The following is a 26,257-nucleotide window of genomic DNA, read 5'->3' on the forward strand; positions in this document are numbered from 1 at the left end:
GAATAAAAAGAGAAAACAACACGATTCAAACAAGCAATACACCTGGATGTACCCGGTTCTTCACCGACTCAGCCTCTTATGTATGCACCATAAACAACACAATACAAGCAGACTTCTTGCTTCCTCGTTCCTTTTTTTGTTCACATGACCAGCTGTAACGTTGTTACAGTGGGTAACTGTTAGACGGGACTCACCAGCTACCACAGACAATTTGCTCTTTGTTTCACTGTATCTGACAAGTCAAGGTGAGATATTTCCACAGATTCAAACTTATATCCAAGAGACCGTCAGAGAAAAAAAATATGACATTTAGCCAAACAGTAACTACGTTTATCATACGCTAGCTTAGTTTAATAATCGACCTCGTTTGTTAAACAAAAATAAAAGGAAAAAGATCAAACTAATTACTTACACTAACGAGTTAGTAAGCGTGACCCTAAGATTGGTTACGCTTTTCCTGGTTATTATTATAATTATTATGTAATGACCAAATACTGACGGGCAGAGAGAGACAGAAAGAAAGACAGAGACAGAAGAGAGAAGACCAAGAGCTCTCGTGTGGCCTGTGTGTGCTTAGCTGGCGAAAATACGTTCAAGACTCACCAACGTAAAGGTTACCAGCGGCGGCGAGCCCTCCTCTCTTACATTCACATTCGAGGCATTAAGGACTGTATAAATGGAGACGCTCGGACCTGAGTATAGAAATATAAAAATACGACGTCCTCGGCGTCAAGTTCCGTCAGTGCCGCTCCGCTCGTCCCCTGTCCTCGACTCAGCCAGCTCTTTATTTTAGGTGAGCGGAAACACTCGCTGTGAGAACTCTACGGGGCTGACTCGCTCTCGCGCGGTGTCCATGGCTACCTCTGTAAAAAAAAAAAAGGGCGGATCCATGGGTTGTCAAGTCACTGGGCTGGATTTCAAAATAAAAGCGCAGAGTTTTGGTGAGGGGAAACAAAAGAATCACTAAAAAAAAAATCAAACAAAAGGACAATAAAAATGCAAATGCTTAACAGTATGCTACAGTTGCATGTAGTTTTTATAAAGTCGTATGAGTATGCTCGCCAACAGATTTGGGTTAATAAATATCTGATATCCCGAGATATCAGCTTCAAGAGATAAAAAGCCAAATATTATCAGAGAATTAGTAATAATCGAAAATAATATTCACCTGTTTATCAGTTATGCTTTATGAGATGACAGTAAAATACTGTAAAAATGACTGTAAAGATTTTTCATTTTGTTAACATTCTACAATATATCTAGTATATAATATCTAATTTTATAACATACTATTTGTCAATTAACATTTAACGTTATTACATGAATTAGGGAAGAATGGAATAATGTGATGTTCCTGTGTTTCCACAGAATCTAAAATGCTAAGAATAGAAAAGAATAGTCCAGAGGGGTTGTGGACATGTTAATAGATTCTTTATTTGTGTGCGCCTTGCATTTTTCATGTTTGAATTATTATACTTTTTTCATGCATAGGTGTTTTTTAATTTATTTGTTAATTTAAAGGTTTGCTCTTTCTGATGATCTCTTTAACAGAATGCTAGTGCCTGTCTGTCTCCCCTTTACTGAGGTTAATATACTCTATATACATCAACCATGCTTTAAAAACAAATACATTCTGGACATTACCATTATATCACAGGTAAAGTGTGAGATTATGTAAATGTATTAGTATTTGAATTATCTCCCAGGGTTTATATCTAATGAATAATTTTCCCGATGATTTCTGCAGAGGCAACCAACAATGCCTTGGTTGGTGCCTCTGTGAGTGTGTCATTAGATCTTTTGATGTGATTTTTTTTATTGGTTTTGATGCTACAGTGAAAGAACATCCCAGTGTGTATTAACTCAGATGGCTGGTTCTTAAACTGAGGAGGCAATGCATAAATAGACACATGATCTAAATGTCTGCCTTTATGCAATATGCCTGTAGAAGAAGGCAGGAAACGAGTGGGAAAATTTTTGCTTTCATTCGCTTAGAGGAGAAATGTGAGATCTTTGAGATTTCTCATTATAGCTAAATGCAGTTTACACATCACTGTAACGTCACTCAGCTCTGCAGATCATGAAGTTTTACTGCAAATATGGATGAAAGAGGGTAGTCACTCCTTTTAAACCCCTTATGTTACTAGAGCTTACCATAAGAAAGTTGATCAATTGCTTGCAAACATCACTGCCGATAGATCAAAAAACATTTAACCAATTCTGTCATCCACTTTTAAAGAATGGTTGTCCTAAAGAGAAAAAAAAATGAAATACCGATAAAGAAGTCATGGAAACCAAATAAGGTCTCACTGAGTGATTTTAAATTGGATGATATTAACCAGAATTATCTTTAATGTGAGTTTAATTTCATCCCTATCATACAGTAATCTCTCTTATCCTCTTAAATCCATTCGAGTCACGTGAATAATTTCCTTTTAAATCCCTCAGAGTCCAATAAGAGATCACTAATTTTGACGACTGTTTAATGTTTTGCCAACGTGTTGTGTCTGCATAGCTTTTAAAACACATTTTTAAAATTTACCCTTTCCAGTTTTGCTTAAATTTGGATGCCGTCCTAATCCCTACTCACACCTTTGTCATGTTTTAATTTCCCCTCTTTCCATAAAAGTTTCCTTTCTCTTCTCCTCTCCCTGAGAAGAAATCTCCCTGATAACAGAGGCCCAAGTAAAGGTCAGCCAGTTATAGGATTATGTTAAGACTCCAGTTTGACACCTAGACATGCCACTGAGTCTTGTAAAGAAACTCATACCCAGTAGAGAAACAAGAAGCGGGACACCCACTGTCCAACCGCTTTGTTCATAAAAATTTAAATGTATGCACTAAGGTGGTTTAACAACTAATATCTCTCGCTCTACATTGAAATACATTAGATAAGTAAATGAGATATGACTTATCATGTTCTGTTCTGGATTTGTGTTCACACAGATAAGACTGGGGCATGCTCTGGATGCAAATGTCTATTCTGTGTTAAGATATATGTATATATAAAAAGTGCTAGTCTTCTACAGAAGACCCAGGCTATATGTAAAGTAGCCTGTATTATCTTTGAGTGAGACTGTGCATTAGAAGTCTGTACTAGTGCTGACATCTAGTGGCTCCATCGACTACTTACCTACATGTATAGGTATTTTACTTCATGATATTTGCTGAAAAAAAAGAAAGATCTCCGTATAAATTACTTTATCATTAGAAATGTGTTAATTTACACTCATTTACATTCTAGTGTCGTGATAAAAATGGATGATTACTGGTATTTAGTTATATAAATGAGTTGCCCCATAATCTGTCAAGGAAATCTCAGACATATTTCTCATGAATGATTTTAAAGTGTAAGTATGTATCTTTTATTTATCCATATAAAAACAGGAACTGACATTAAAACTGTATGTGAATGTGAACGTCTATGTGAATGAATGTGCAGCAGAAATTGCGACAAATTTAACATAAATTTTCTGTAAGGATATTTTAAGTAGCCAAAAATGATTGAACTGATTATACTGTAGAAAACTGAGTAGGTACAATAACGTAGACTCATGAACACACTTGCAAAACAGGCAATTTTGTTATTTTTATATAAACCCTTTGTAATTCCAGTTGACTACAGGTTACCAACATAAGCAAATACATTAGGCATAAAATCGTATAGAAACATTAGAAATCACGCGCAGACGATCGCTTTTTGACAGATCACCTGGTTCAAAATATTATGGACGGTTACATTGCGGATGGTGGGGGTGGTGGTGATAACAATTCTTCTCAAACTGTCATGAAATAAAAATGTCTCTCACTTTTGACATTTTGAAAGGCATATTTAGAAAACCAGGGTAAAAAAGAGTGTTACACTAACGCAATACAAACACGACAAAGCTACAGGTGATCTTAAATCGTACCCCCGACGCCCCCGTTTTTATAAGTGGCTGCTTCCGCTTGCTTTCTACTTGGACAGTGCTACTTCCGTTATTAGCGTCGATTTTGTACATTAAAGCTTCAAGGTTGGACAGGTACGGTCAGACTGGAGAGGGGGTGTGTTAATTCTGATATTAATATAAACATTTTGACCTGGTTTTAGCCTGTTGGTTGCCCACAACTATAGCTAGCCCAAACAATGAAAGCAACTCAAGTTAGCTTGTTTGTGTTTTCTACCCTTGTTGTTTTGTCAACCGGAGAAAACGAAATAATTTCTTGACCTTTCACCCAGTTAAACATTACTGTGTGACGCCGTGTGGCTGCCCAATCTCAGCGTGACACCAGCCTTTCCCATCAACTGATGACCATCAAACCATTTCTTACTTAAACACTTTAGCTAGAAAGTGTGACAGACCATAGTGTCCCCTGATAACTGTGCCAATGTGACTCGTCACTCTCTTATTGTGCGTAAAAGGTTAATTTTAATAATAACGTGTACATTATAGTGTTCATTTGGTTACTTTCACTTAAATTTATCCATTTTATTCTTAAATTTCATTTGTGGTCTTGTGTCAATGCCGTCATTCTAATGTACAAGGCTCACCAACAAGGCTGGAGAGAACACATCCTACAATACCCCACGTATTCTCCAAATTCTATACCGGGTATATTGCTATTTTAATTTACATATATATGAAAAGCAAGTGTACAGATAATCATAAGTTTAGTAGTTATATCTACATTTGTTGTTTTTCCAATTTAACTTCACAGCTTCGGTCCTTGTTTGGTTGTTGTAGTCAATCTCCAAAATAAATTATCTAAACTGGAGCAATGGCTATGTTCAAGGCCTCTTGCTGAATACAGACTGTCTTTTATCTTCCACCTAGGCACCATGCATAGGCTGCTTAAATGCAAAATGAGATTTGTGATATATCTCATGAGCCCAGTTAGGTTTCGTATTGTGGTATAAATAGTTTTTCTTAAAATTTATCTTTTTTTTTGTTGTTTTGTGAATATTTCTATTGTAAATGATGATGTTAACCCATAAAAGTGATTTCTAGGTGAAAGCAGTTACATTGACTTAATTCTCAATTGCCTTGACAGGTGCAGTGACACGATTCCAGGCTACAGTGAAACAACCGTTCCCATCTTAAACAGCTGAAATGGTGCAATCACAGATCCGCTTGAAAATTCTCCCTAGTGTTCGCAGCTTCTTTGACAAGATGGTGCGGGTAAAAGTAGAGGGACTCACTCCTCACAAACCAGTGGAGCTGAGGTCCAGACTGGTTGATGACAAAGGTGTCACTTTCAAAGCCTCTGCCCTGTACAAAGCAGATGAAAGTGGTCAGGTGGATGTCTTCCGCACACCCTCTCTGGGTGGTAGTTACACCGGCGTGGAGCCCATGGGTTTGTTTTGGGCCCTGGCACCAGACGCACCACACACTAAACTCATGAAGAAGGATGTGCTCAGCCCAACACGCATGGCCCTGGAGGCTCTTAATGGAGAGACTGGCGAGGTTTTAGCATCTGAATCTAATGAGAGAGGATACATGATTGAGGGGATGAAGAGAATACCTTTACAAGAGGGCAGAATACGAGGTGTCCTCTTCATACCACCAGGTTAGTAGGATTTTAACAAATTATTCACAAAATTAGGTATCAAGTCAACATTAACTGTCCCCCCCTTTAGGAAATGGCCCATTCCCAGGAATTGTAGATTTGTACACTTTTGGTGGAGGTCTCACTGAACCCAGATCCAGCCTCTTGGCAAGTAAAGGCTTTGTTGTTCTGGCACTGGCTTATTTTCGTTACCAGGATCTCCCAAAAAACCCTAAAAACCTGGATTTGGAATATTTCGAGGAGGCGGTCACATATCTGAGGAAGCGGCAAGAGGTTAGTATTGAAGAGCAAACAGCAAAGGACATATTTATTAGAAGTAATTCAATGTTATGCATCTTATGTATGTGAAGGTTGTGAAAATATTGCTCAAACATCTGCATTTGAAGTGGATTTGAGATAGAGGCCTATATTTGTGTCTAGTGTGTCAATGTTGCCACCTGCTGGCTTTTCTTCTGATATCACCATCATGGATTAATGATGAAACCTCTATATTTCTTAAGTCTTAAAATATTACAAGCTTTTTGTCATTTTTTCTTTAGTTGAAATAGTTAATTGGCCATAAGTAATTTTGATTTTGGAGGTTTACAGCAAGGTGTAATGATCTGTGGTAGTAATAGTTCGATAACATTACAAAATGTTTAGGGGTTCAAAAGTAATTGAGTAGAAACACACAAAGACAAGCAAAATTTAGTTTTATATTTTAAAGAAAGTATTTGTCAGACATGGAAACAACAGCAAACACTTTGTTAGTCCTAGTGAGCATACAACACCCTGTTCTCATATTTCTTGAACTAAAATGAGTCGATTGACTTGTGCAGCTAAGGATAATCTCCCTCTTTGGTCACATTGGATATATATAACAAGGTTGTTGTCCTCTACTGCACAATTAAATGTCTCTCAGTCATTGCAGAACTCCCAGCATCTTGAACGGATAACAATATTAGCTGCTCCCTTTTCTCCTCTTTTCGCATATCTTTCTTTTTTGAAGTAAACCCATTCTAACTGAAGCTGAGCCTAAAGAACAAAGAAATGCTAGTGTCCATCAATTTGTGATCTGCACTGTATTAGCAGATGTGCACCTGTTACTTTAAAAAATTTAACTAACATAAAACCTCTTGATTCAGGTGAAAGGTCCTGGGATTGGCGTCATATCAATCTCTCATAGTGGTGCCTTGGCTTTGAGCATGTCATCTTTTCTCTCTGGGATCTCAGCGACTGTCTGTATTAATGCCTGTAATGCAAACACTGTGCTTCCTTTACACTACAAAGACATTGTATTCCCGCCACTGCCCCCTGTCATGGAGAATGTGAAATTCACAGAGTCTGGGCTTGTAGATATACGTGACGCCTTACCAGACCCCACCAAGGGCAAGAACAGGGCGTCTTTGATTCCAATTGAACGAGCCACCTGCCATTTCCTGTTTGCTGCTTCTGAAGATGACCACAACTGGAACAGCACGTTTTTTGCCAGTCAGGCTGCTGAAATTTTGAAAAAGCATGGCAAAAAATCCTACGAGGTTGTTACTTATCCAAAAGCTGGTCACTTTCTGGATGTGCCGTACATGCCTTATTGTTCATCTGGCTTTCATCCAGCTGTAGGGAGTGTTGTGGTGTTTGGTGGGGAGCCAAAAGCCCACTCTGAGGCTCAGCTGGACCTGTGGGAAAGAGTCCAGGAGTTCTTCAAGACCCACTTGGGCAACAAGAGCACTTGATACTGTATTAATCCATCGAGCATCTCTGAATGGTTGTTCTTAGAAATGGTTACCAGTGCCTGTATTTTCTAATTAGTAAAATTGTGAGAACTCCATTAACCGTCTAGTGTTCTGCATCGGAAACACTCCAACAATCGTTTGGTTTCAGATGAGTTTTTTTCAGTAGGACACGGGCTTGTAGCAAAAAATCGTCTATAGTAAAAAGAATCTGAGATTTTGTCTTGTCATGGGAAGGAAATGTAAAGGGACTGCACATAAAGAGCACTACAGAGTTTTGTTGGGGTAGGGTGTTGAATTTAGTGTCATCCCCACTTCTTGATGCAGACTCAAGGTCTGAGTAGTGGTCTACGTCATAAGCCACAGCCATCAGCTCAAACTTGATTGTTTTGTTGAAGTATCTCACAAAAGTAGAAGACACTTGGACTTTTCCTGCAGTTACTTGACAAAATGTCTACCTATAAAATAACCTACATATGATAACTTCTCCACTGACATGATGTTGGTACAGAACCAGTTCTGCTTTTGTGCTATTTGTAACTTATTTAGTGTTTAATGTTGTATAGCAAAAAAAAAAAAAAAAAAAAAAGGGGGGGGGGGGGGGGGGGTAAATATGTGGTGCTGGTGCCAGATTTTTGGGCATCTGAACTGGTGAAAATGCATGGAGCAGTTTGTAACTTCAGCTTGAGTGGAAAACTATCAAAACGGTAGCATGTTATGGAATCACCTACTGAAAACCAATAGTTAAGCGTCTTTAATCTTGTTTTATCTTTCTGGCACTTATCTAGCAGTATTTGATATTTAAATTGTATAGGGACTGGAATAATTCTGTATTTTAAGAAAGCTGAAAAAAGTGATCTTTGTAAAAAATATTTGATGTTTGCCCAAAAAATGAAAGAAATTTGTTGTCATGTACAATATAACCTATAATAAAGCAAAAGCAAATATGTAAATACTATTATAAATCCTGCTGTGCTGGTTTTATTTCCATGCCTGTTTCAAGAATGTGTATATACTGTGATGATCTGAGCAAGGATCCGAGAGTACACTGCACCAGAGAAGGGAGTCTTATTCGAAAGCTGGGAAAAACATACAGACATATGTCCCTCACTGATATTTTGATCACATGAAAATGTGGATTTTCTGTGTAATAGGATGTCATCTTATTTAACAAACAGGAAAACATGGAGTGTATTTAAATGGCACTAATTCTACATTTAAACATTTTTTTCATGGTATTTTCCAAAAGAAAGTCCATTATTAATTAAAATGCTAAGTGATCCATGAAATGTCCTCTGGTACGGGGTTATTTTTGGTATTTTCAGCAACCATGAGAGGAATGTCGCAAGCTCCCATGAGAGTACAGACTGACCAAGACAACAGGGTCAGTGTGAAAAGAGAGTGAAGTTAAACCTACCCTTGTTTTTGAATTTTAATCCTTAATCCCGCCTTTTGACCAATATAAAGGTTTATAAAGTGCTTAGAAACACGACTTTTAAGGTGAAGTAATGTAATGAAGTATTTCCTTAAAGTATTTTTTTTTTTGTGATTTAACAGCCTATTAGGAATGTAGCCATCCGTTACCTTTATTTCTCGGTATCAGCCAGGCTCCTCTTCCTCCATGCTGCTTGTCATTCATAAGATTAAGTGGAGTTTCTCGGTGCTACATGAAGAGGAGGGCTCTCCTCTTCAGTCTTGCACCTCACGTTGTTAAATATTCAGTTGCAGGCTCCCCGCACCATCCAGTCTACCAATAAACGGCCTCTGACAGTGCGATTGGCAGCGGCAGCAGGAGTAACAGTCTGTCAGCCACACATATTTTTATTTATTTATTTTTTTCTGGACGGCGAGGGGTGATGGTGCTGTGTTCTCGGTGCTGCAGGCGTCGTTCCCGGAATGGACACTTCGCAAACCGGTGTGGTTTTAGGTGCACTGGGCGTCAGATAGTCCAGCATCCATCCAGCCACACTGCGCACGGATTTCAGTGACCGATTTCTGCCGTGCATCCGCATTACTGGGGAAATATGGGGCATACAGCGTAGGCTTTCCATCTCCCCGTGCTTTGATACAGACTGGGATTATTTTAACATGTATTTTCCTCCCCAATTTATCAGACATAATTACTGACAAAAGACCATCTCATTGCTGGCAGAGGAACGCATTTCCTGCCTGTGTCCGCGTTAAATCTTCATGGAGATCTCCCGTGCAACATAAGATGTGATATGTCGATTATCCCCCTTTTTACTATAAAAAAAAAAGCAGGTCAGAAATGCCCCTTTACTCTTGGCTGTTGACTCTTTGTGAGCTTTCTTGAAAAACAAACAAACAAACAAACATCAACAACAGAAAGGCATATTTAGGATCTCGGCGTGAATCGACATGGATAGTGCAGGGAGCCGGGCAGCGATGGTGGGGGACGGTGCAGTCAATTTCACAGCAGCCCACCTCTGGCTGGATCTACTGAACGCCTCGAGCCCATCGACCCGGTGGGACAGCAGCCCGCCTGCCGAGGGCACCGGGCTGGACGAGCGGCAGCGACTCGTGCGAGAGCAAGCCTACCGGGACTTCACCACCACCGTTCAGGTTTTCATCCTCCTAGGTTCGCTGATCGGTAAGTCCGCTCAGTACTCCCACACATTCAATGCAAACTCAGTAGGGAATCATAAACATATTAAAAACCCAGCCTCGTTTATGTATTTACTTATTCATTTCTGCTAAATTTAGATTAAACAGCTGCACAGTTTTTGAACTACAGGGCACTGCTTTTCAAATACAATTGAAAACAGTGAGACTCTAAGATTTGTGTAGGGGATCTTCCTGTGCGGACAACCTGTGTCCCAGTAGAATGTATTTGAAATATCTGAGACTTTTTCCAGCGTTTATCAGTCAGCCAATCAATCATCTTCTGGTCAGTATAGTAAACTAGTATCTTCGACTAAAAGAAAAGTCAAACGACGACTAAAAAGTAAAGGATAAGAAAAGCATGACAGAAATGAGTGCGTAGGCCAGTTTATTAGAAACAAACAAAACTGCTACAAGGGTACATTATTATTATTTTTAATCTAATATCCCGTTAAAACCACCAGCAGCTGCCAAATGTAAACAACCCACAGCCCATGTCACCTGCTTACTCTGCTTACCTCTCAGCCCCCTGCAGTCATGTATAAGTTTGATCAAGGTGCTAAAACCATTCAAATAACACTAAACCAGTCACACACATAACTCCTGATTTTCTGGTTTGACGTGGATGCATTCCATTTAAAATAAGCAGAAATACTTTGGCAAAATTTGCTGTATATTTAAGTCAGCAAAGAAGATTTTTATTGTTTTTTTCCACCAGAAAACTGATAAATAGTAGCAGTAACTTACATGTTTTAAACTTCCTTAGAGTTGAATATGTGTTGACTAGACATCAGTGATGATGATGGTGGTATAAGTGTGGAAGGAGCTGTGTAGAATGATCTACTGCTCTTGCACACTCCTGGCTTTGACATCCCGTCTCCATCATATAGATCGCCAGAAGCATAATTAACCCGCTTCTAATGATTGCTACAAATAAATGTGTTATTTGTCACAAATGTTTTTGTGTTGCCCTCTCTGCCCTGCTACAGAAACACACACAGCCTTAGTGTTGTATGGAAACATATGGGCTCAGTGAGAAGCAGGAGCACAGCTCACCATGATGAAATATTGTGCAACTGATACAAAACGGACAAAAAAAAACACGTCCAAATGACTTGCTTTGATCCAGTGCCACCTCCTGCTGCTCAGTGCAATGCGCAGAGTCAGAGAAGCGTGCCCTGACTAGCTGTAAAAATTGCCCTCTGCCAGCATGGCTCAAAATGCCTTTTTGTTTCTCTCTGCATGGTCTACGTGTCGCAGGGAATACATACACCAATGAACCAAACCCACTTCCAGGAAGGTGAATAGCATAAATTCTCTAACGTCAATACAACAGGGCACCTTTGTGTGGTCACTAAGATTCTTGGAGACATATTAATGACAGCTATAAGACAATGAGTGATAAAATACAAACAGACTGTGTGTGCCATAACAGTAATGGGTTCCCCTTTGCTAATGAAATAATCACAATAATCACAGTAATAATTATTACTGGAAAAAATAAAGATAATTAGCATCAGATATCTGAATCAATTTCAGGACCAGTCAGAAACTGAACACTTCATCAGTGGGCACCTTTAAATACATGCATTATATTACCTGCAGCATAAAATGATGAGTGTTAAAATGATGATGGTTCCACGGGGCTGTCTTTTGAAGTTGAGTCCCCTAAAAAAGTGTCTGTGGTCAATTCTCAAGCTACTTTTAATGATTTCAAAAAAGGCTTTGATTGTATGATAAAAGCCTAGCTGCATCATATTTATATTCAGACATCACTTATTATCATAGATGAGCAGGATATGCTGGTTCCATTATGTAGGCACTTTGTTGTCTCTATGGGGGTTTTAGTGCCCAAAAGAAAACCTGCATCACTGGCTGAAAGGGAAAAAAAAACATGCAATTTTTATGGGGAGATGTCTGTTTTGGAGGCATCTGTGTCATTAACAACTTGTGCACATCAATACAAATCGTTGAAGGATTCATGTTTATTACCTGAGGCATTTGACATGGAAAAGATAAAAGTAACTGCCTTCTGTATCTGCTTATGACTTCTTCTCTTATGGCACACAGAGATGTGCGAAGGTGAAGGAAATTAAATGTTGCACAAACTGCAAATTTGTTGAAAAGCCTCAATGTGGTAACATCCAGAGCACATTAAATTCTCAGTGATGCAGATTGTTTTCACTTAGTTTGTGCACTTTGTATCGGTATTAACTCGCTGAATCATCCACCTTCTGGTCTGAAATACTCAAACTCGAGAAGAATGACATTTTTTTTTTAAATTTAAAAGATTTTTTTTTAACACACATTGTAGATGTGTGCAACAATGTGGAGCATTTGAACCCATGGAAATGGATATGTAAGAAGGGTTTTTCTATCACAAATTAGGCCAACGAACAGTCTCTCTAGTGGGAAAAAAACCCTGCTATCTAAATTTGAAGGTTTGTTTTCCAGCACAAGTAATTAACGATAGAAATTCCTCTGCTTCTTTTAAGGTTCCCTCCCCTTCATCTTTTGCTTTATGTTTTGAAATGTAGGGATCCTTGGCTTAACATCAAGCTGGTTTGCTGATTAACGGGTCTGAAAAGCCACAGTGTGCTGTAAAATGCTGTTTTGGGAGTTGACTGACATATAGCCATATAGTGGTTTCAGCAAAAGTACTTTGCTGAGTACTTTGGCAGGTGTTAAATATCCCATTTAATTCCTCAATGTTCCCACCTGGATACACGTGTGTCCAGATAGGAAGTGTGTAGCTTGCCAGAGAATCATGGGCACTTGTTGGTGGGTGTGCTGAAAGGCGTTAGAAGTTGGGGAGTTATTTTTACACCACTTAACCACTGCATTTGTAACGCTCTACATTATCATCTTTAAGTTGTGTAGAGACACAATCTTCTCAAATGTGACTGTAGTCTCATTCTGATTTTGTCACGTTTCAGAAATGTTTCTGTAACACTTGTTCTGTTTTCAGATTTGGATCAGGAGGGCATTTCTGTCTCATACCTTTAAGGATAACCGCTTAAACCCTGGTAGGAGGGGAAAGTGCTAAAACATGCCAAACATGCCTAATACCTCCAAAGTTGACCAGTTAGGAAATCTTGTTTGTTTACACCATAAATAAAGAGGAAACTAGTTTGATGCAGTCATTTCATTGCAGAAACAGACGTAGATAGGCCCCATTAGAAAGCTGTAACTCTTCCTAAAATATAAACTAAACTGAAGTAAAGAGAGAGGCATCAGCAGGAAATGCCCCCCCCCCCCCCCCTCAATGCACAGATGTGCGAGCCATTCCAGTTTTCTCATCTAACTCTCCTAGAAAGGGAGAATACATTCCTCAAAATTTAGATTTTTTTTAATGTATAACATTTGCTGCCATAATTATGCAGTTTCACTGATAAGGCAAAGATTTGAGTTTTACTGCAAATCTCATTAATGTGTCACAGTGTGCATGGCACTGGCTGACTTTGCCAACAGTTGTATTAAGGTCTGTGGGGAATTATGTGGCTGACTAGCTCTGCGGTTACTGCACCTAAATGAGCCTGTCACTAAAACTAGGTTAATTATAAATCACCAGGATGTAAGTAAAAAACTGTTAAGTATACTTAGTATGTCGAACAGCACATGTTAGACATCAATAGGAAAATGATCCAGCTCAAATTGAAGCAGACCACGTTGCTGCTACCACTAGTTAGGGTGCCATTTGTTAAGCGGGCAAAATAATCATCCGTACTGTTTGCGCTCTCTCGCTATTGGCTGCTCTGACTATGGTTACCAAGGTGTTCCTCAAATGCCCAGCGAGCATTCTGGGCTCAAAAGTACAAGGTGATGTTGTTTTTCCAGACAATACAAGTCCTGAAAAAACAAAAAATAAAACGATTTTTGTTTTTTGTCACAGCAGGTTTTTTTTTAATCTTTGGCAGCTACCAGTTTCTATGAGTATTTAACAGAGATTAAATTTGGTTTTTATTTTCTGTCTGAAATCTATAAGATAAAAATCAACTCTTGTATTTTGATTATTGAAATCTGCTTTGAACATCACATGGTAGCATGACTCTGGAAATGATCTGGACAAAAATATCTTAAGTAATAGTTTTATCGCCTTATAAATGTAGTATCACACTTTCTTCCTTTCTTTTTTTTTTTTTTTGAAAGACTGGGTATTAATTGCCTCACATTAGAGACCAAAGGTAGCAAGATAAAATGTCAACATACCGTATGAACAGACATTTGTAATAAACATTCTTTTTATGTAGTTTCAAATTCAAATTCAAATTTTATTTGTCACATACACAGTCATACACAGTACGATATGTAGTGAAATGCTTGGACAACTGCTCGTGACCTAAAGAAAACAAAAAAGGAAAGGCTATGAATAAGATAGGAAATAAATATGAAAAATTAAAAAGGGTAAATTTAACTAGGAAGGAATAAAATATAAATTAAGGTTAAAAATGAAATAACTGTACAACACAAATTAGAATGAAGGGTAAATTTAACTGGGAAGAATAAGATAAAGATAAATATATAAATTAAAGTTGAAAATAAAATAACTGTACAACAAAATACACAATACACAATATAGAACTATATAAGAATGTATGAAGAAATCTAAATATAAATAAATATATACACAATAACAGCAGCTGTACAAGTATTAACTGGAAATGAAGAATATAGTGACCAGTGTTGTGCAAAACCAAAGTCCAGAAAGTCCAGTGTGTGTGTAAGAACTATATGTGTGGGTCAGTACTGTGTGGTGGTGTGATTGAGAGACCGTATCGCCTGCGGGAAGAAGCTCCTCCTCAGTCTCTCTGTGTTGGTCTTCAGGGAGCGGAATCGCTTTCCTGACCTCAGCAGAGAGAACAGTCTGTTGTTGGGATGGCTGAGGTCCTTCACGATCTTCCTGGCCTTGGTCCAGCACCGCCTGCTGTAGATTAAGTGCAGGTCAGGGAGCTCGGAGCGGATGGTGCGCTCAGCTGACCGCACAACCCTCTGTAGAGCTCGTCTGTCCTGCATGGTGCTGTTCCCGAACCAGGTTAAGATGTTTCCCGCCAGGATGCTCTCTATGGTGCACGAGTAAAAGTTCCTGAGCACCTTGGAGGGCAGTTGGAAGTCTCTCAAGCGTCTGAGGTGGTAGAGACGCTGTCGGGCCTTTTTCACCACGGTGTTGATGTGACAGGACCATGACAGGTCCTGCGTGATGTGAACTCCGAGGTATTTGAAGCTGTCCACTCTCTCCACTGGGCACTCGTTGATGACGGGGGTCTGGTAGTTCCTCTCCTGCTTAGTGCTGAAGTCCACTATCAGCTCCTTTGTCTTACTGACGTTTAGAAGGAGGTTGTTCCTCTGGCACCAGTTCTCCAGATTCCTAATCTCCTTCACGTAGGCCGTCTCGTTGTTATCAGAGATCAGGCCCACCACGACGGTGTCGTCAGCAAACTTGATGATGGTGGTGGAGCTGGTAGTGGCCACACAGTCATATGTGTACAAAGAGTACAGCAGGGGGCTCAGAACACACCCCTGGGGGGCTCCAGTGCTGAGAGTGGTGGAGGCTGAGACATGTCCGCCCATCCTTACTGCCTGTGGTCTGCCAGTTAGGAAGTTGGAGATCCACTGACACATAGATGAGCTGAGTCCCAGATGCTCCAGCTTGGTGGTGAGTGTGGAGGGAATTATGGTATTAAATGCAGAGCTGTAGTCTATGAAGAGCATTTTAACATAATTCCCCCTTCTAGTGTCCAAGTGAGTGAGTGATGTGTGGAGGAGATGACAGATGGCATCGTCTGTGGAACGATTTGGACGGTAAACGAACTGTAGTGGGTCCAGTGTGTCTGGTAGTGAAGAAATGATGAAGTCTCTGACCAGGCGTTCAAAGCACTTCATCACTACTGAGGTGAGGGCTACAGGGCGATAGTCATTGAGAGAAGCAGGGTGGGGTTTCTTCGGGACAGGAACAATGATGGACTCTTTGAAGCATGTGGGGATCACCGACTGAGATAAAGAGATGTTGAATATCTCAGTGAACACAGGAGCTAGCTGGTATGCGCAGTCTCTTAGGATACGACCTGGGATGCCGTCTGGTCCTGCTGCTTTCCTGGTGTTTTAGTGATGGGTCGTTCGCGAACGAAATGGCTCTTAGAGCCGACTCTTTGAAGTGAACGACGCGAGCCGGCTCCTTATCGCGAGTGGGTTTTTTTTTTTTTTCTTTCTCTCAGCCTCTCTCTCGCACTTTTTTTCCGCTTCACTCTGCACACGAGCCTTGTGCTTTACGCTGGGCAGAGGGGGGAGGGGCGGTAGTTACACTCAGTAGCACAGGAACAGAGCCAGAGAGAGAGAAAGAGAGGCAGGGACAACAACATTAGAAAGGTATAGTAATCATCCACAACTATTTTCGGTTGCAGATGATAAAGGATTGAGAAAGTTTATTCATGCAGGTCCATATGACAGAGAATATGCATGTTCTTTTAGTTTTCATATTATAATTTATATTTAATTGTGTTGTGGTTTGCAGTGTTTTGTGTTCTTTTCACTTTAAATTTGTGAAAGGAAAAAGCTGAAAATTTAAATAGTTAAAAGTTGAAATGTGAATAGTTGATTTTTGTATTATATGATTTATTTATTACATTTTATGTGGAGTGAATAAATAAAAGTATATTTACGGTGGCCCCTAGAGACAAAGCACATACAAACTTCAAATCACGTACGAACTCTGAAGCATGTACAAACTCCAAAACACGTAAAAACACGTACAAACTCCAAAACACGTAAAAACTCCAAAAACACGTAAAAACACGTACAAACTCCGAAGCACGTAAAAACTCAGAAGCATATAAAAACTCAGAAGCACATAAAAACTCAAAACACGTACAAAAGACAACAGAAGTGCTCCAGGATGCTGGGCGCAGTGTTGAGCCTTTGTTATCTTGTGGCTACACAAGCCAGCAAGTACCAACGACCGGATTTGGTGTGTGGTAATAACAGGTAAATGAACTTTTTTTTAAATTATTTGAATATATATATGAGTGCCTGTGTATAAATATACAAACAATACACACATGCTTTCAATTGTGTAATTTAAGTGATCTAGTAGCTCTGCTTTGGAAGTTCAGTTCATGCTAGAAATGTGTTTTGGAGTTTGTACGTGTTTTGTCTCTAGGGGCCACCGCATATATTTATATATAAACATATATAAATAAAACCACTTGTTTTTACGTTAGTAATTCCTTTTGTGCATAATTTTATATTATTGTTAATAATAAATTAATTAAAGCAACAAAACAACCTGAAGAGCCGGTTCGGAGCCGAAAGAGCCGGCTCTTTTTAGTGAGCCGAACCGAAAGAGCCGGATCTCTAAAAAGAGCCGGAAATCCCATCACTATGGTGTTTACTCTCTTGAAGGCTCTCCTTACTTCATGCTCGGAGATGACGAGCACGTTTCCGGTGCTGGCAGTATCTTCCTGTCTGCAGCCGTTAGCGCCGCTAACACTAGCATTGTTGGAGACCTTAGCTGCAGCCTCGAAGCGAGCATAGAAAGTGTTCAGCTCGTCTGCCAGAGTCACGGCCGCGTTCGTCATACCGGTTGTTGGTGCTTTATAGTCCGTTATTGTCCTTAGTCCCCGCCACAGGCTCCTAGAGTCACTCTGTTGGAGTTGTGACTCTAGTTTCCTCCCGTAGCGCTGCTTCGCCTCTTTCACCGCCCTCCGCACGTTATATGACGCGGCTTTGTACGGGTCCATGTCCCCCGTCATGAGTTTGCATTTGAAATAATTAATATTTGTGCTGATTTAATTATTCCACATTAGTCAGCCTAGCAGAATGTACTTTTACCAGGGTTTCCCCGAAATACCACGCCTATGTGCTATTCTGTATCACAGCATGTTAATCGAGTTCTGCATAGTTAAAGCACACCATGTCCTGTTGAAAACAGCTTCTTCCGCCTCCATTTGAAACCTCCTGAGGTACATAACAACAGAAATCAGGGATAAGTGGTTGTTATATACGACCTTGCTTTCATAGAAAAGGTCTTTTTTCTCTCTTTCATTTAGTTTTATAAACTATGGTTACTTTTCTATTCCCCCATCCACCTGACGATGAATGCGTTTTTCTTCTGACAAACTGAGACCTTTTATTTTAAAGCACAGGTCTCAGGAAAAACGTGAAACAGTTTCCTTCACTGCAGAACATCTTGCTCTCAGCCAGAGTGCAGCTAACACTCTGTGGGTAATTACTTTTGAAGGAGCTGAAATCACACAGGGTCCCGTGTGACCTGACATGAGTTAATGCAGTGCAAGAAGGAAAAAGTTCACCTTTTGAAACTTAATTACCAATCGTTACCACTTTGTCACTCCAAATTATGCAGAGAGAAATAGAAACATAAAAATGTCTCCTGTTGTCCTTTTTGATTTGGTTGCAGTTGCAGTTTCTTTTTAGTAAGTTCCAGCTTGCAGGCTATTAGATGTAAATGATTGGGAGGATGTCTTATGAGGGTGGACCAACTGTTTTTTTTTTTTGTTTTTTTCTTTTTATCCCTCTTTGAACCTGCTACAAGTGACATACAGCACGAATTTGTTATTGCTGATATAGATTTATTTCATTTGGCTATTTTTTATTTTATGCTTTAGCGGCACCTGCATCACTAATTTTGTCCTGTGCTCTGCCATCAAGTCTTTACAAGAAGGCGCTTACCTTTAAACAATTTTCATAATTTTTTCAAGAAATCCCCCAAAAATAAAAAGAAAAGAAAAGAAAAGAAAGAGCAAGTCTGGGGGCTGAAACTCCTTGAACTGTCACAGGGGAAGCCTTTTTGCAGTAAAATGGGGGTAAAAAGGGGTGTCCAGATGCAAATAATAACATTCAAATTGAACTTTCCCCCCCATTTTTTTTTTTGGACAAATTCATAAAGAGTTTGATTTTGATTTGAAGCAGTATTCTTGGTAGCGGATTCCTCGTCCTGCTGTGAGGCAGCTTCCAATCTAATGTGTAAAGACTTCCAGTTCACAGATGAGTTCATTGATGGCAAGTGTAAAACGGGCAGATTGAAAGTGACACATTTTCTTTCCTTTCGTACATCTGTCAGTTGGCTTAAATCTCAGTCCGAGAAGTACTTGCATTCCTTACATTGTTCAGTCGCAGTGTTTGTCTTGGATGGACGTCAGGAATAAGCAGCTGAGAAATCATTAATCTGTGCTATAGCAGATCAGTAAGATAAGTAAGCCTTCCTTCCTGTCAATGGGCAATTTAGTCTTCAAGCTAACCAGGTCTTTTCTTTGAGATCTATGGTGTGCCTGGTAAAAACTCATACCAGCACAACAAAAGGAAAGGGCTGCTTGTACCAGCGTTCAGGTTTCCAACCTTTATTTAAACTGAGTTAGACTTATGACAACACAGACTGTAGAATTCAAGTTTTTGTATGTGAACTGATAATATGACCATAATTCTACACTTTAACTCAAGATCAGAAAACCAAGTTGTGACCATATTTCACATTTGGTTGGATGCAGGATTGGTGACACCAAACCTTGGAGCTAACCTTTAAATGAATAAAATCTTCATTACATTTATTACAATGAGTGCGTATAAACAAAACTTGACTGGTTGGCAGAGATGCAGACTTATAGGAGTCGATAATTGTAGCTTCTACTGAGGGGTGCAGGTTAGTAGGCAAACTTAATCTCATTTTATTCTAAATCTTTAAACATCTTTCTTTCTCTCGACAGGTAATGCCACTGTGTTGTGGTGCACCTGCTGCACAAACGTCTTTAAAACAGTGACCAATCGATTCATCAAGAACCTGGCATGGTCTGGTATCTGTGCCGGCCTGGTGTGCATCCCCTTTGATGTGGCACTCGGAGCCAATCCTCGGTGCTGCTTGTGGCTTCACACGCTGGTGCTCTGCAAAGCTCTCAAGTTCCTCCACAAACTCTTCTGCTCTGTCACCGTTCTCAGCTTCAGCGCCATCGCATTGGACAGGTAAATGCAAAAACATGATACTTTTCAGTGTATACACAGAATTAAAGTAGATAGGGGGAGCATCATTTGTTTTCAGTCATCAAGTGTGGATTGTGCGTGAAATTACAAAACCCAAAGAGCACTCTATCCTTTCAGTAAAATGAGTGATGTGTTTATTTTTTCTCACTTCAGGTTTGTAGCCAGAATCACTGTGTTTAAATGATGCTTTTGAAAGACACTAACATGCACCTCCTACTCACCTCTCTGTATCTGGATGGACCGCTTGGGGCAAAAAAAGTGGGTCCTTTATATCAGCTCTCTGATCAGTTTGTCAATATGTTGCTTAGCATAGTCAACTCGGCTAATTCTCTTTCTTTAAACACCTGGAAATCCAACTCTGAAAGATTTTTTTAAAGCAGAAAAACATCTCTACACCTTCTTTTAACACCCTGTTAAAAGGAGGTGCAGGGTTGTGATTGGTGGAGCGTGTGTCCCAGGCCTCCCAGTACCACTTTGAATTTGCTGAATTTGTAAGTTTGCTCACTTACAACTAAATGAATAGTCTCATTTTATGGTAGTTTCTTTTTAATGGAGAAAAGAAAAACTACCAATCAAAAATCCAGAAAAAAACATTACACAAAGATTACAAATTGATTTTCATGTCACTGAGTGAAATAAGTATTTCATCCTCTAGCAAAACGCGCCTTAGTACTTGGTGGAGAAACACTTTTTTCCAAGCACAGTGGTAAGACACTTCTGGTAGTTGGTCACCAGGTTGACCCTCATCTCAGAGGGGATTTTGGCCCACTCCTTTTTACAGAAACTCTCCAACTCCTTTAGGTTTCTTGGCTGTCGCTTGACAACTCAAAGCTTCAGCGCTCTCCACAGATTTTTCTACAGGACTGAAGTCTGGAAACTGGTTAGGACTCTCTATGACCTTAATGTGCTTCTTCTTTAGCCACTCCTTTGTTAACCTGGGGTTAATGTTTGTAATTATCACGCTAGAAGACCCATTCACAGCTCATCTTCAGTGTTCTGGCTGAGGGAAGAAAATTCTCATTCAAAATGACTGTACATAGCCCTGTCCATTGGCAGTGTCCTTGATGCAGTGAAGTCATCTTGTACCCTTAGCACCTCCGTTCTTCACTGTGGGGATGATAGGGTGGTTTGGGGCATCCTCAGCATTTCTCCGCATCCCAACACGGCGGCTCGAGCTGATGCCAAAGAGCTCGATTTTGGTTTCACCTGACCCCAGGACTTTCTTCCAAGCCTTCTCTGAATCCTTTACATTACAGCGTAGTGTGTTACCAATGATGTTCTTGGTCCAAAATGCCTTGAGATCATTAACATGCTCGTCCTGTGTAGCTCACCCCATGAGGCATGATTTGGCTCCAGATAGGGGATGATTGATGGTCATTATATTTCTTCTAGTTCCAAATAATCATACCAACAGTTCTCACCTTCTCATAAAGCTTCTTGCCCATTCCAGTCTTGTGCAGGACTGCAATTGTGTCCCTGATGTCCTTTGACAGCTCGTTAGTGTTTCCCGTGGTGGTAGAGAGGTTGGAGTAGAAGAAATTGATTCTCTGGACAGGTGTGGTTTGTACACATAAATTGAGATCAGGAGTATTTGTCATTGTTTGAATAATTGAACACAATCTGTCTGCCACATTAGCACACAGACTCTGACTTGCTCGTAGGGGATGAAGTACTTATTTCACTCACTGATATGCAAATCAATTTTGAACCTTTATGTAATTTACTTTTCTGCATTTTTGTAAATGAGCAAACCTATAAAATCAACAGGTGATAATTTTAATTATTTCCCCACTTTATCTCAGCTGAAGTGTTTGAAGCATATTGTTTAACTAGTTTAATTTCATTTTCTTATGCTATACCCTTTAATTAACCTTTTGCTTTCATTAATTATTGCAAGTGGGTGCTGGTTATGTGTATAATATTTCCTAAAACTGTGACTATTTCCTGTTGTCCACTTTGTCCATAGTTGACCTTTCTCACAGATTGTTCCCAGCTGAGTCTCTCAACATTGTACAGAACTCATGTGTAAAAATGACTGTAGTTATTCAGTGGCTCTAATGTTTGCATTTTCTCCACACCAGTGTTGTTTTTGCTTAAAAAAAAGTCCAGTAAGAAAATAGAAAATTGGCATAGAAAACAGTGGGCAGCCCAAGTACAGATGCACAGACTTATACGAAATATAAAAAATATACTTATACAAGTATTGAGAAAACCTAAAAGAGTTCCTTTTTCAGAATGGTATACATGACTTATTATTATATGATATTTATCGAATCATGTTTTTATCTCTTTGCATGTTGCAGCTTAAGATAACACAGCTTCTGTATGTAATGCAGAAAAAATAGCAAATATCATGAATAGACATGTTCAAAATGGAGCATAAAAGTGCACAGAAGCCACATTTTTATTAATATATAATATTAAAATATACCAGGGATAATATGGATGACTGCAGTAGTACGTGAATATCCTCTACCAACTTTATAGTGATTGCAGGGAGACTTTGTATTGTTGCAACCTCTTCCCAGCCCTCGTTTCACTGCTATAGAGATTATGTTGCCTCCATAGCAACTGGTACAGTCAGAATGATATCAAACCAATGAATTATTTATTCTCCAGGAGGGTAATCGAGGCTGTAGATATTCTGTACACAGGTTGGGACTGCAGTGTACATACACACGAACACACACAATCATACTGCAGCACAGACAAGATAGTCAAGGGACATCGTAGTAATGACTTTTTCATTTCGTTTATTCTCCTTATGAGTAAGGGAAAACAAAAGGATGTGAGGCAATCTGCATGCTATTATCTGCACTGCAGTTATCAAGAGATCACCCATATAATTTTAACCTCTGCAGAAGTTAATATACCATGGATAAATTAAAATTCTTTGATCTAAAAAGGGCTAAATGTTCATGATTGAATGTATCCAAAGTGGCCACTAAAAATGGCACAATTGGCTTTATTTTTAGATAACTGAGCTTTGTCCATTTCCTGTGGAATTTCCTGTTTTTCCTGTTTATAAAAATACCTCAAAATGGCTGTGACAAATAATAAGCCTATGTAATACAATAAATATGTGAAGAGGCTGCAGGATAAATTTAGTAACTACATAAAAAAACTCCCAGAAAACTGCACCTCTCACCTTTTTGTCTATTTGGAGCTTGTATAATGGATTCAATAATTTTATACCAGCACTACCTTTCTGCTAAAACCCCTTCAAGCTCATACGTCAGTATTTTTAACGTTTATTTTAAAATAATTTTCACATAAATCACCATAAGATGGATTTCTGTGAGCATTTTCAGTACGCCTGGACTCAGGTGACACTCTGGCTTAGGAAAAAGCTTTTTTTTCACAGTGTGAACATCACCAAAACTATGCCTCTATTGATTTGCTGCAAGCTTTAGGATGTAAAAAATTCTCCACTGGGGAAAGCGCCCAATTTGAATGTTATCAGACCATTTAATAACCATTATCAGCTGTTATCAGCCCTGTACCTATTGCTAATAGATGCTCTCCTCTACAATCAGGCTGAGAAGGCAGTTAGCTACTGTATTACAGATTACATAGGAGAGCTAAGTAACAAGTATAGCTTAGTAACAAGTGCTTAGAGTTGTGAGTGGTTTATTTATTTTGTTGAGCCAGAAGTCACAACTTTTTGGACGAGAGACTGCTAAATTAGCAGCTAACGCTAGTTGGCTTTGTCAGCAAGCTAGCTCCAAATAACTCAAAAGAAATTGCTTGTAAGAAATGTTCTAACACGAGGAACCTCAAACATGTAAGGCACTTGTGTAAAGTGGAATAAAGTCTTCCTCACAGCCTCATATGTGGATTCTTGCTTCTATTTTAGCCCGAAAACAGATTACTCATTACTTCTTCCATTCAGCAAGGCAAGAAAGCCTTCTCTGAATAAGCCTCTAGAAGGTGAAGTAGGAAACGCATAATGGACATTGAGTGGGTTTATCAAATATCAAATATCAAATACATGTTGTTAAGCATTGAATTACTTTGTCTTTCTGTCTGTAGATACTACTCAGTGTTGTACCCACTGGAGAGGAAAATCTCAGATGCAAGATCTCGAGATCTGGTCATCTATATCTGGGTCCATGCAACTGTGGTCAGCCTCCCCGTGTTTGCTGTGACCAATGTGACTGATGTGTACGTGACCTCATCCTGCTCAAATGACCCCGCCCGCTCGCTGAGTCACATGGTGTATGTGTTGATCTACAACATCACCACAGTGATCCTCCCCCTGGCTCTGGTCTTCCTTCTCATGCTTCTGATCCGCAGAGCACTAAGTGCCAGCCAGAAGAAGAAGGTGATCATCGCAGCTCTGCGAACTCCCCAGAACAGCATCTCTATCCCATACGTGTCCCAGAGGGAAGCCGAACTTCATGTAACTCTTCTGGCTGTGGTACTGGCTTTCTCAGCTTGCAGCGCGCCCTATGGGGCCTTAGTATTTTACCGCACTATTTTGGCAGATGCTAAAGAGCTGCCTGTCTCACTGTATCTCACAGCCCTCTGGCTTCCTAAGGTATCCTTGCTCACCAACCCACTTTTGTTTCTGACTGTTAACCGCTCAGCGCGTCACAGCTGTCTGGACCTGATGGCCAGGATTCACAGACGTTACAGTCGCCGTAACGTGGTTAGCACTGGAGGTCTGGCTTCTTTAGGAGCAGATGGCGTGATTGGGGAGCCAGTAGGACTGGAGACTGCTGGTCGATCTGGAAGCCAGCTTCTAGAGATGTTTAACATTGGCCAACAGCAGATCTTCAGACCGTCTGAAGAAGAAGAGGAGGAGGATGGGGAGAATGATGTGGAGCTCCCATCTCAAGGATCAGGAGAAGGCTCAGGGCCCAAAGATGACCAGAAAGGTGGGTCAAGAATGGGAAGCCTCAGAGGTGAAGTGATTAATAAAAAGGACTCTCTGCAGGGCACAGGAGGAGGGCTGGTTATCACCAAGGAGGTCCCTCCTTCAGTTATAGCCCCCCGGGCCTCTCCAGTCCATACATGCGCTTATGCCTCTTCATCACAAGTGGCACCTGCTACACCTACAGAAGCAGAGGACTCCCCACAGTTTGGTTTTGGACCTTTTGAGCTGCCACCTCAGTGGTTACCTGAGACCAGGAATAGCAAGAAGAGGCTACTGCCACCGCTGGGTAACACGCCTGAGGAGCTGATCCAGACCAAAGTGCCAAAGCAGAAGCCAGAACGCAGGATCAGCAGGAACAACAAGGTCAGCACAATTCCCACCGTGGATCCATGAACTGTACTGTTGGCCTCTGATCTGCAACACTGGAAAAATCAGAACTCCTTTGGGAGAAGACAATGATGTCTGCATGGTTTCTTCTGGTTCCTTCTTCTGATTTGCAGTTGTAGCTCTTGTAGAAGTTCAGGTTCGACATTTTACTGCAGAAAAGCAGGTTCCCTGAAGCACTGTATTTCCATTTGTGAATCAATTTGATATCAATATAATATTTCTAGTCTGACAAATATGTCCATTCCATCCAATTTCACAGCTCTTCGAGAGGTCCAGTTTTATAATTAAGGACTTCCACAATGACTCCATGATGAAGGAAAATAGATGCCTTCATAAATCTTTCTTTTTATTGGAGGTGACATCAGTAGTCAAACAACACTGTACAAATCCAATTATCTTGAGGGATGCACTGATAATGGATAATATATTTCCACAGCAAATAATCAAGCAACCATTATGGACCTGCTAACAAAACAGTTTTTAAAAATAGTTCTAATCTGATTGCACTGTGTATATGAACACATCTCAGTGTTGGTCTTTTCACTTAACCCATTGTGGGACTTTTCTTTTCTATGTTTGATTTACAGAAATGTTTTGGGTATTGTCTGCTGCCTTTGTTTTTTGTCAAATTCCACTTTCTGAACATTTCTAGTAATGTCTTAGATGTTGTCGTGATTTTCACTTTCGATGTCGATGGTTTTCATAAGATTAAAACACTGACGTAGAGTATGCAAATACATGTTTACAATGTGAAACAATCCGAGTTCAACTGTGTGTTCAGTCTTGGTTTCTGGAAGTGCATCACATATACTGAAATCTGCAGGTTCATGCACACTGGGGATCTTTTAGCGACCTTACATCAATCTTAATGATTTCTCACAGATTTCCTGAAAGTCAGTTGCTCAATTAAAATGTTGTATAATAAGTAGGAGCAGAGATACCAAGTGCACATTTTATATCATCTGACGCTCTGTAAAACATGTTTCCTTTTAAATATCTCTGATTGACACTTCTGGCTCTGTCTCCTTTGTGATGCAGAATTCATCAGTAAAAGCTTTGACCTGCACCTTTGGCTGAGGTAAACAGAGCTGGGCTACACTTCAAATATTTGTCAAGCCGTAACTCCCTT

The 26,257-nt window shown here is 39.9% G+C and overlaps 3 protein-coding genes across 5 annotated transcripts in view; 2 read left to right on the plus strand and 1 right to left on the minus strand.

Annotated features, from left to right (window-relative positions):
• Nucleotides 1–852, minus strand: part of susd6 (sushi domain containing 6) — a 31,472-nt gene extending 30,620 nt beyond the window's left edge. Inside the window, exon 1 of the mRNA XM_085383407.1 lies at nucleotides 604–852. The gene's annotated coding sequence lies outside the window, so the exon portion shown is untranslated. The remainder of the gene's footprint in view (nucleotides 1–603) is intronic.
• On the plus strand, nucleotides 156–8,190 carry LOC146652480 (acyl-coenzyme A thioesterase 1-like). 3 transcript variants are annotated; one of them, XM_085383405.1, is made up of 4 exons: nucleotides 156–245; nucleotides 5,032–5,547; nucleotides 5,618–5,820; nucleotides 6,672–8,190. In XM_085383405.1, the coding sequence occupies exons 2-4, from the start codon at nucleotides 5,091–5,093 to the stop codon at nucleotides 7,257–7,259; spliced, it is 1,248 nt and encodes a 415-aa protein (XP_085239531.1). In that variant the 5' UTR covers nucleotides 156–245; nucleotides 5,032–5,090; the 3' UTR covers nucleotides 7,260–8,190. The 3 variants fall into 3 exon arrangements, with proteins under 3 accessions (XP_085239531.1, XP_085239530.1, XP_085239532.1); XM_085383404.1 differs by lacking the exon at nucleotides 156–245 and adding an exon at nucleotides 3,951–4,022; XM_085383406.1 differs by lacking the exon at nucleotides 156–245 and adding an exon at nucleotides 4,010–4,044.
• Nucleotides 8,191–8,854: 664 nt separating this feature from the next.
• gpr176 (G protein-coupled receptor 176) lies at nucleotides 8,855–26,091 on the plus strand. Its single transcript, XM_085382091.1, has 3 exons — nucleotides 8,855–9,867; nucleotides 19,592–19,844; nucleotides 23,895–26,091. Exons 1-3 carry the CDS (start codon nucleotides 9,636–9,638, stop codon nucleotides 25,132–25,134), a joined length of 1,725 nt encoding a protein of 574 aa, XP_085238217.1. The 5' UTR covers nucleotides 8,855–9,635; the 3' UTR covers nucleotides 25,135–26,091.
• The last annotated feature ends 166 nt before the right edge of the window (nucleotides 26,092–26,257 follow it).

Source organism: Rhamphochromis longiceps, linkage group LG15 (genome assembly GCF_057381845.1).
Source record: "Rhamphochromis longiceps isolate RC_006_pf linkage group LG15, R_longiceps_female_GT1.1, whole genome shotgun sequence".
NCBI classification, from domain to species: Eukaryota; Metazoa; Chordata; class Actinopteri; order Cichliformes; family Cichlidae; genus Rhamphochromis; species Rhamphochromis longiceps.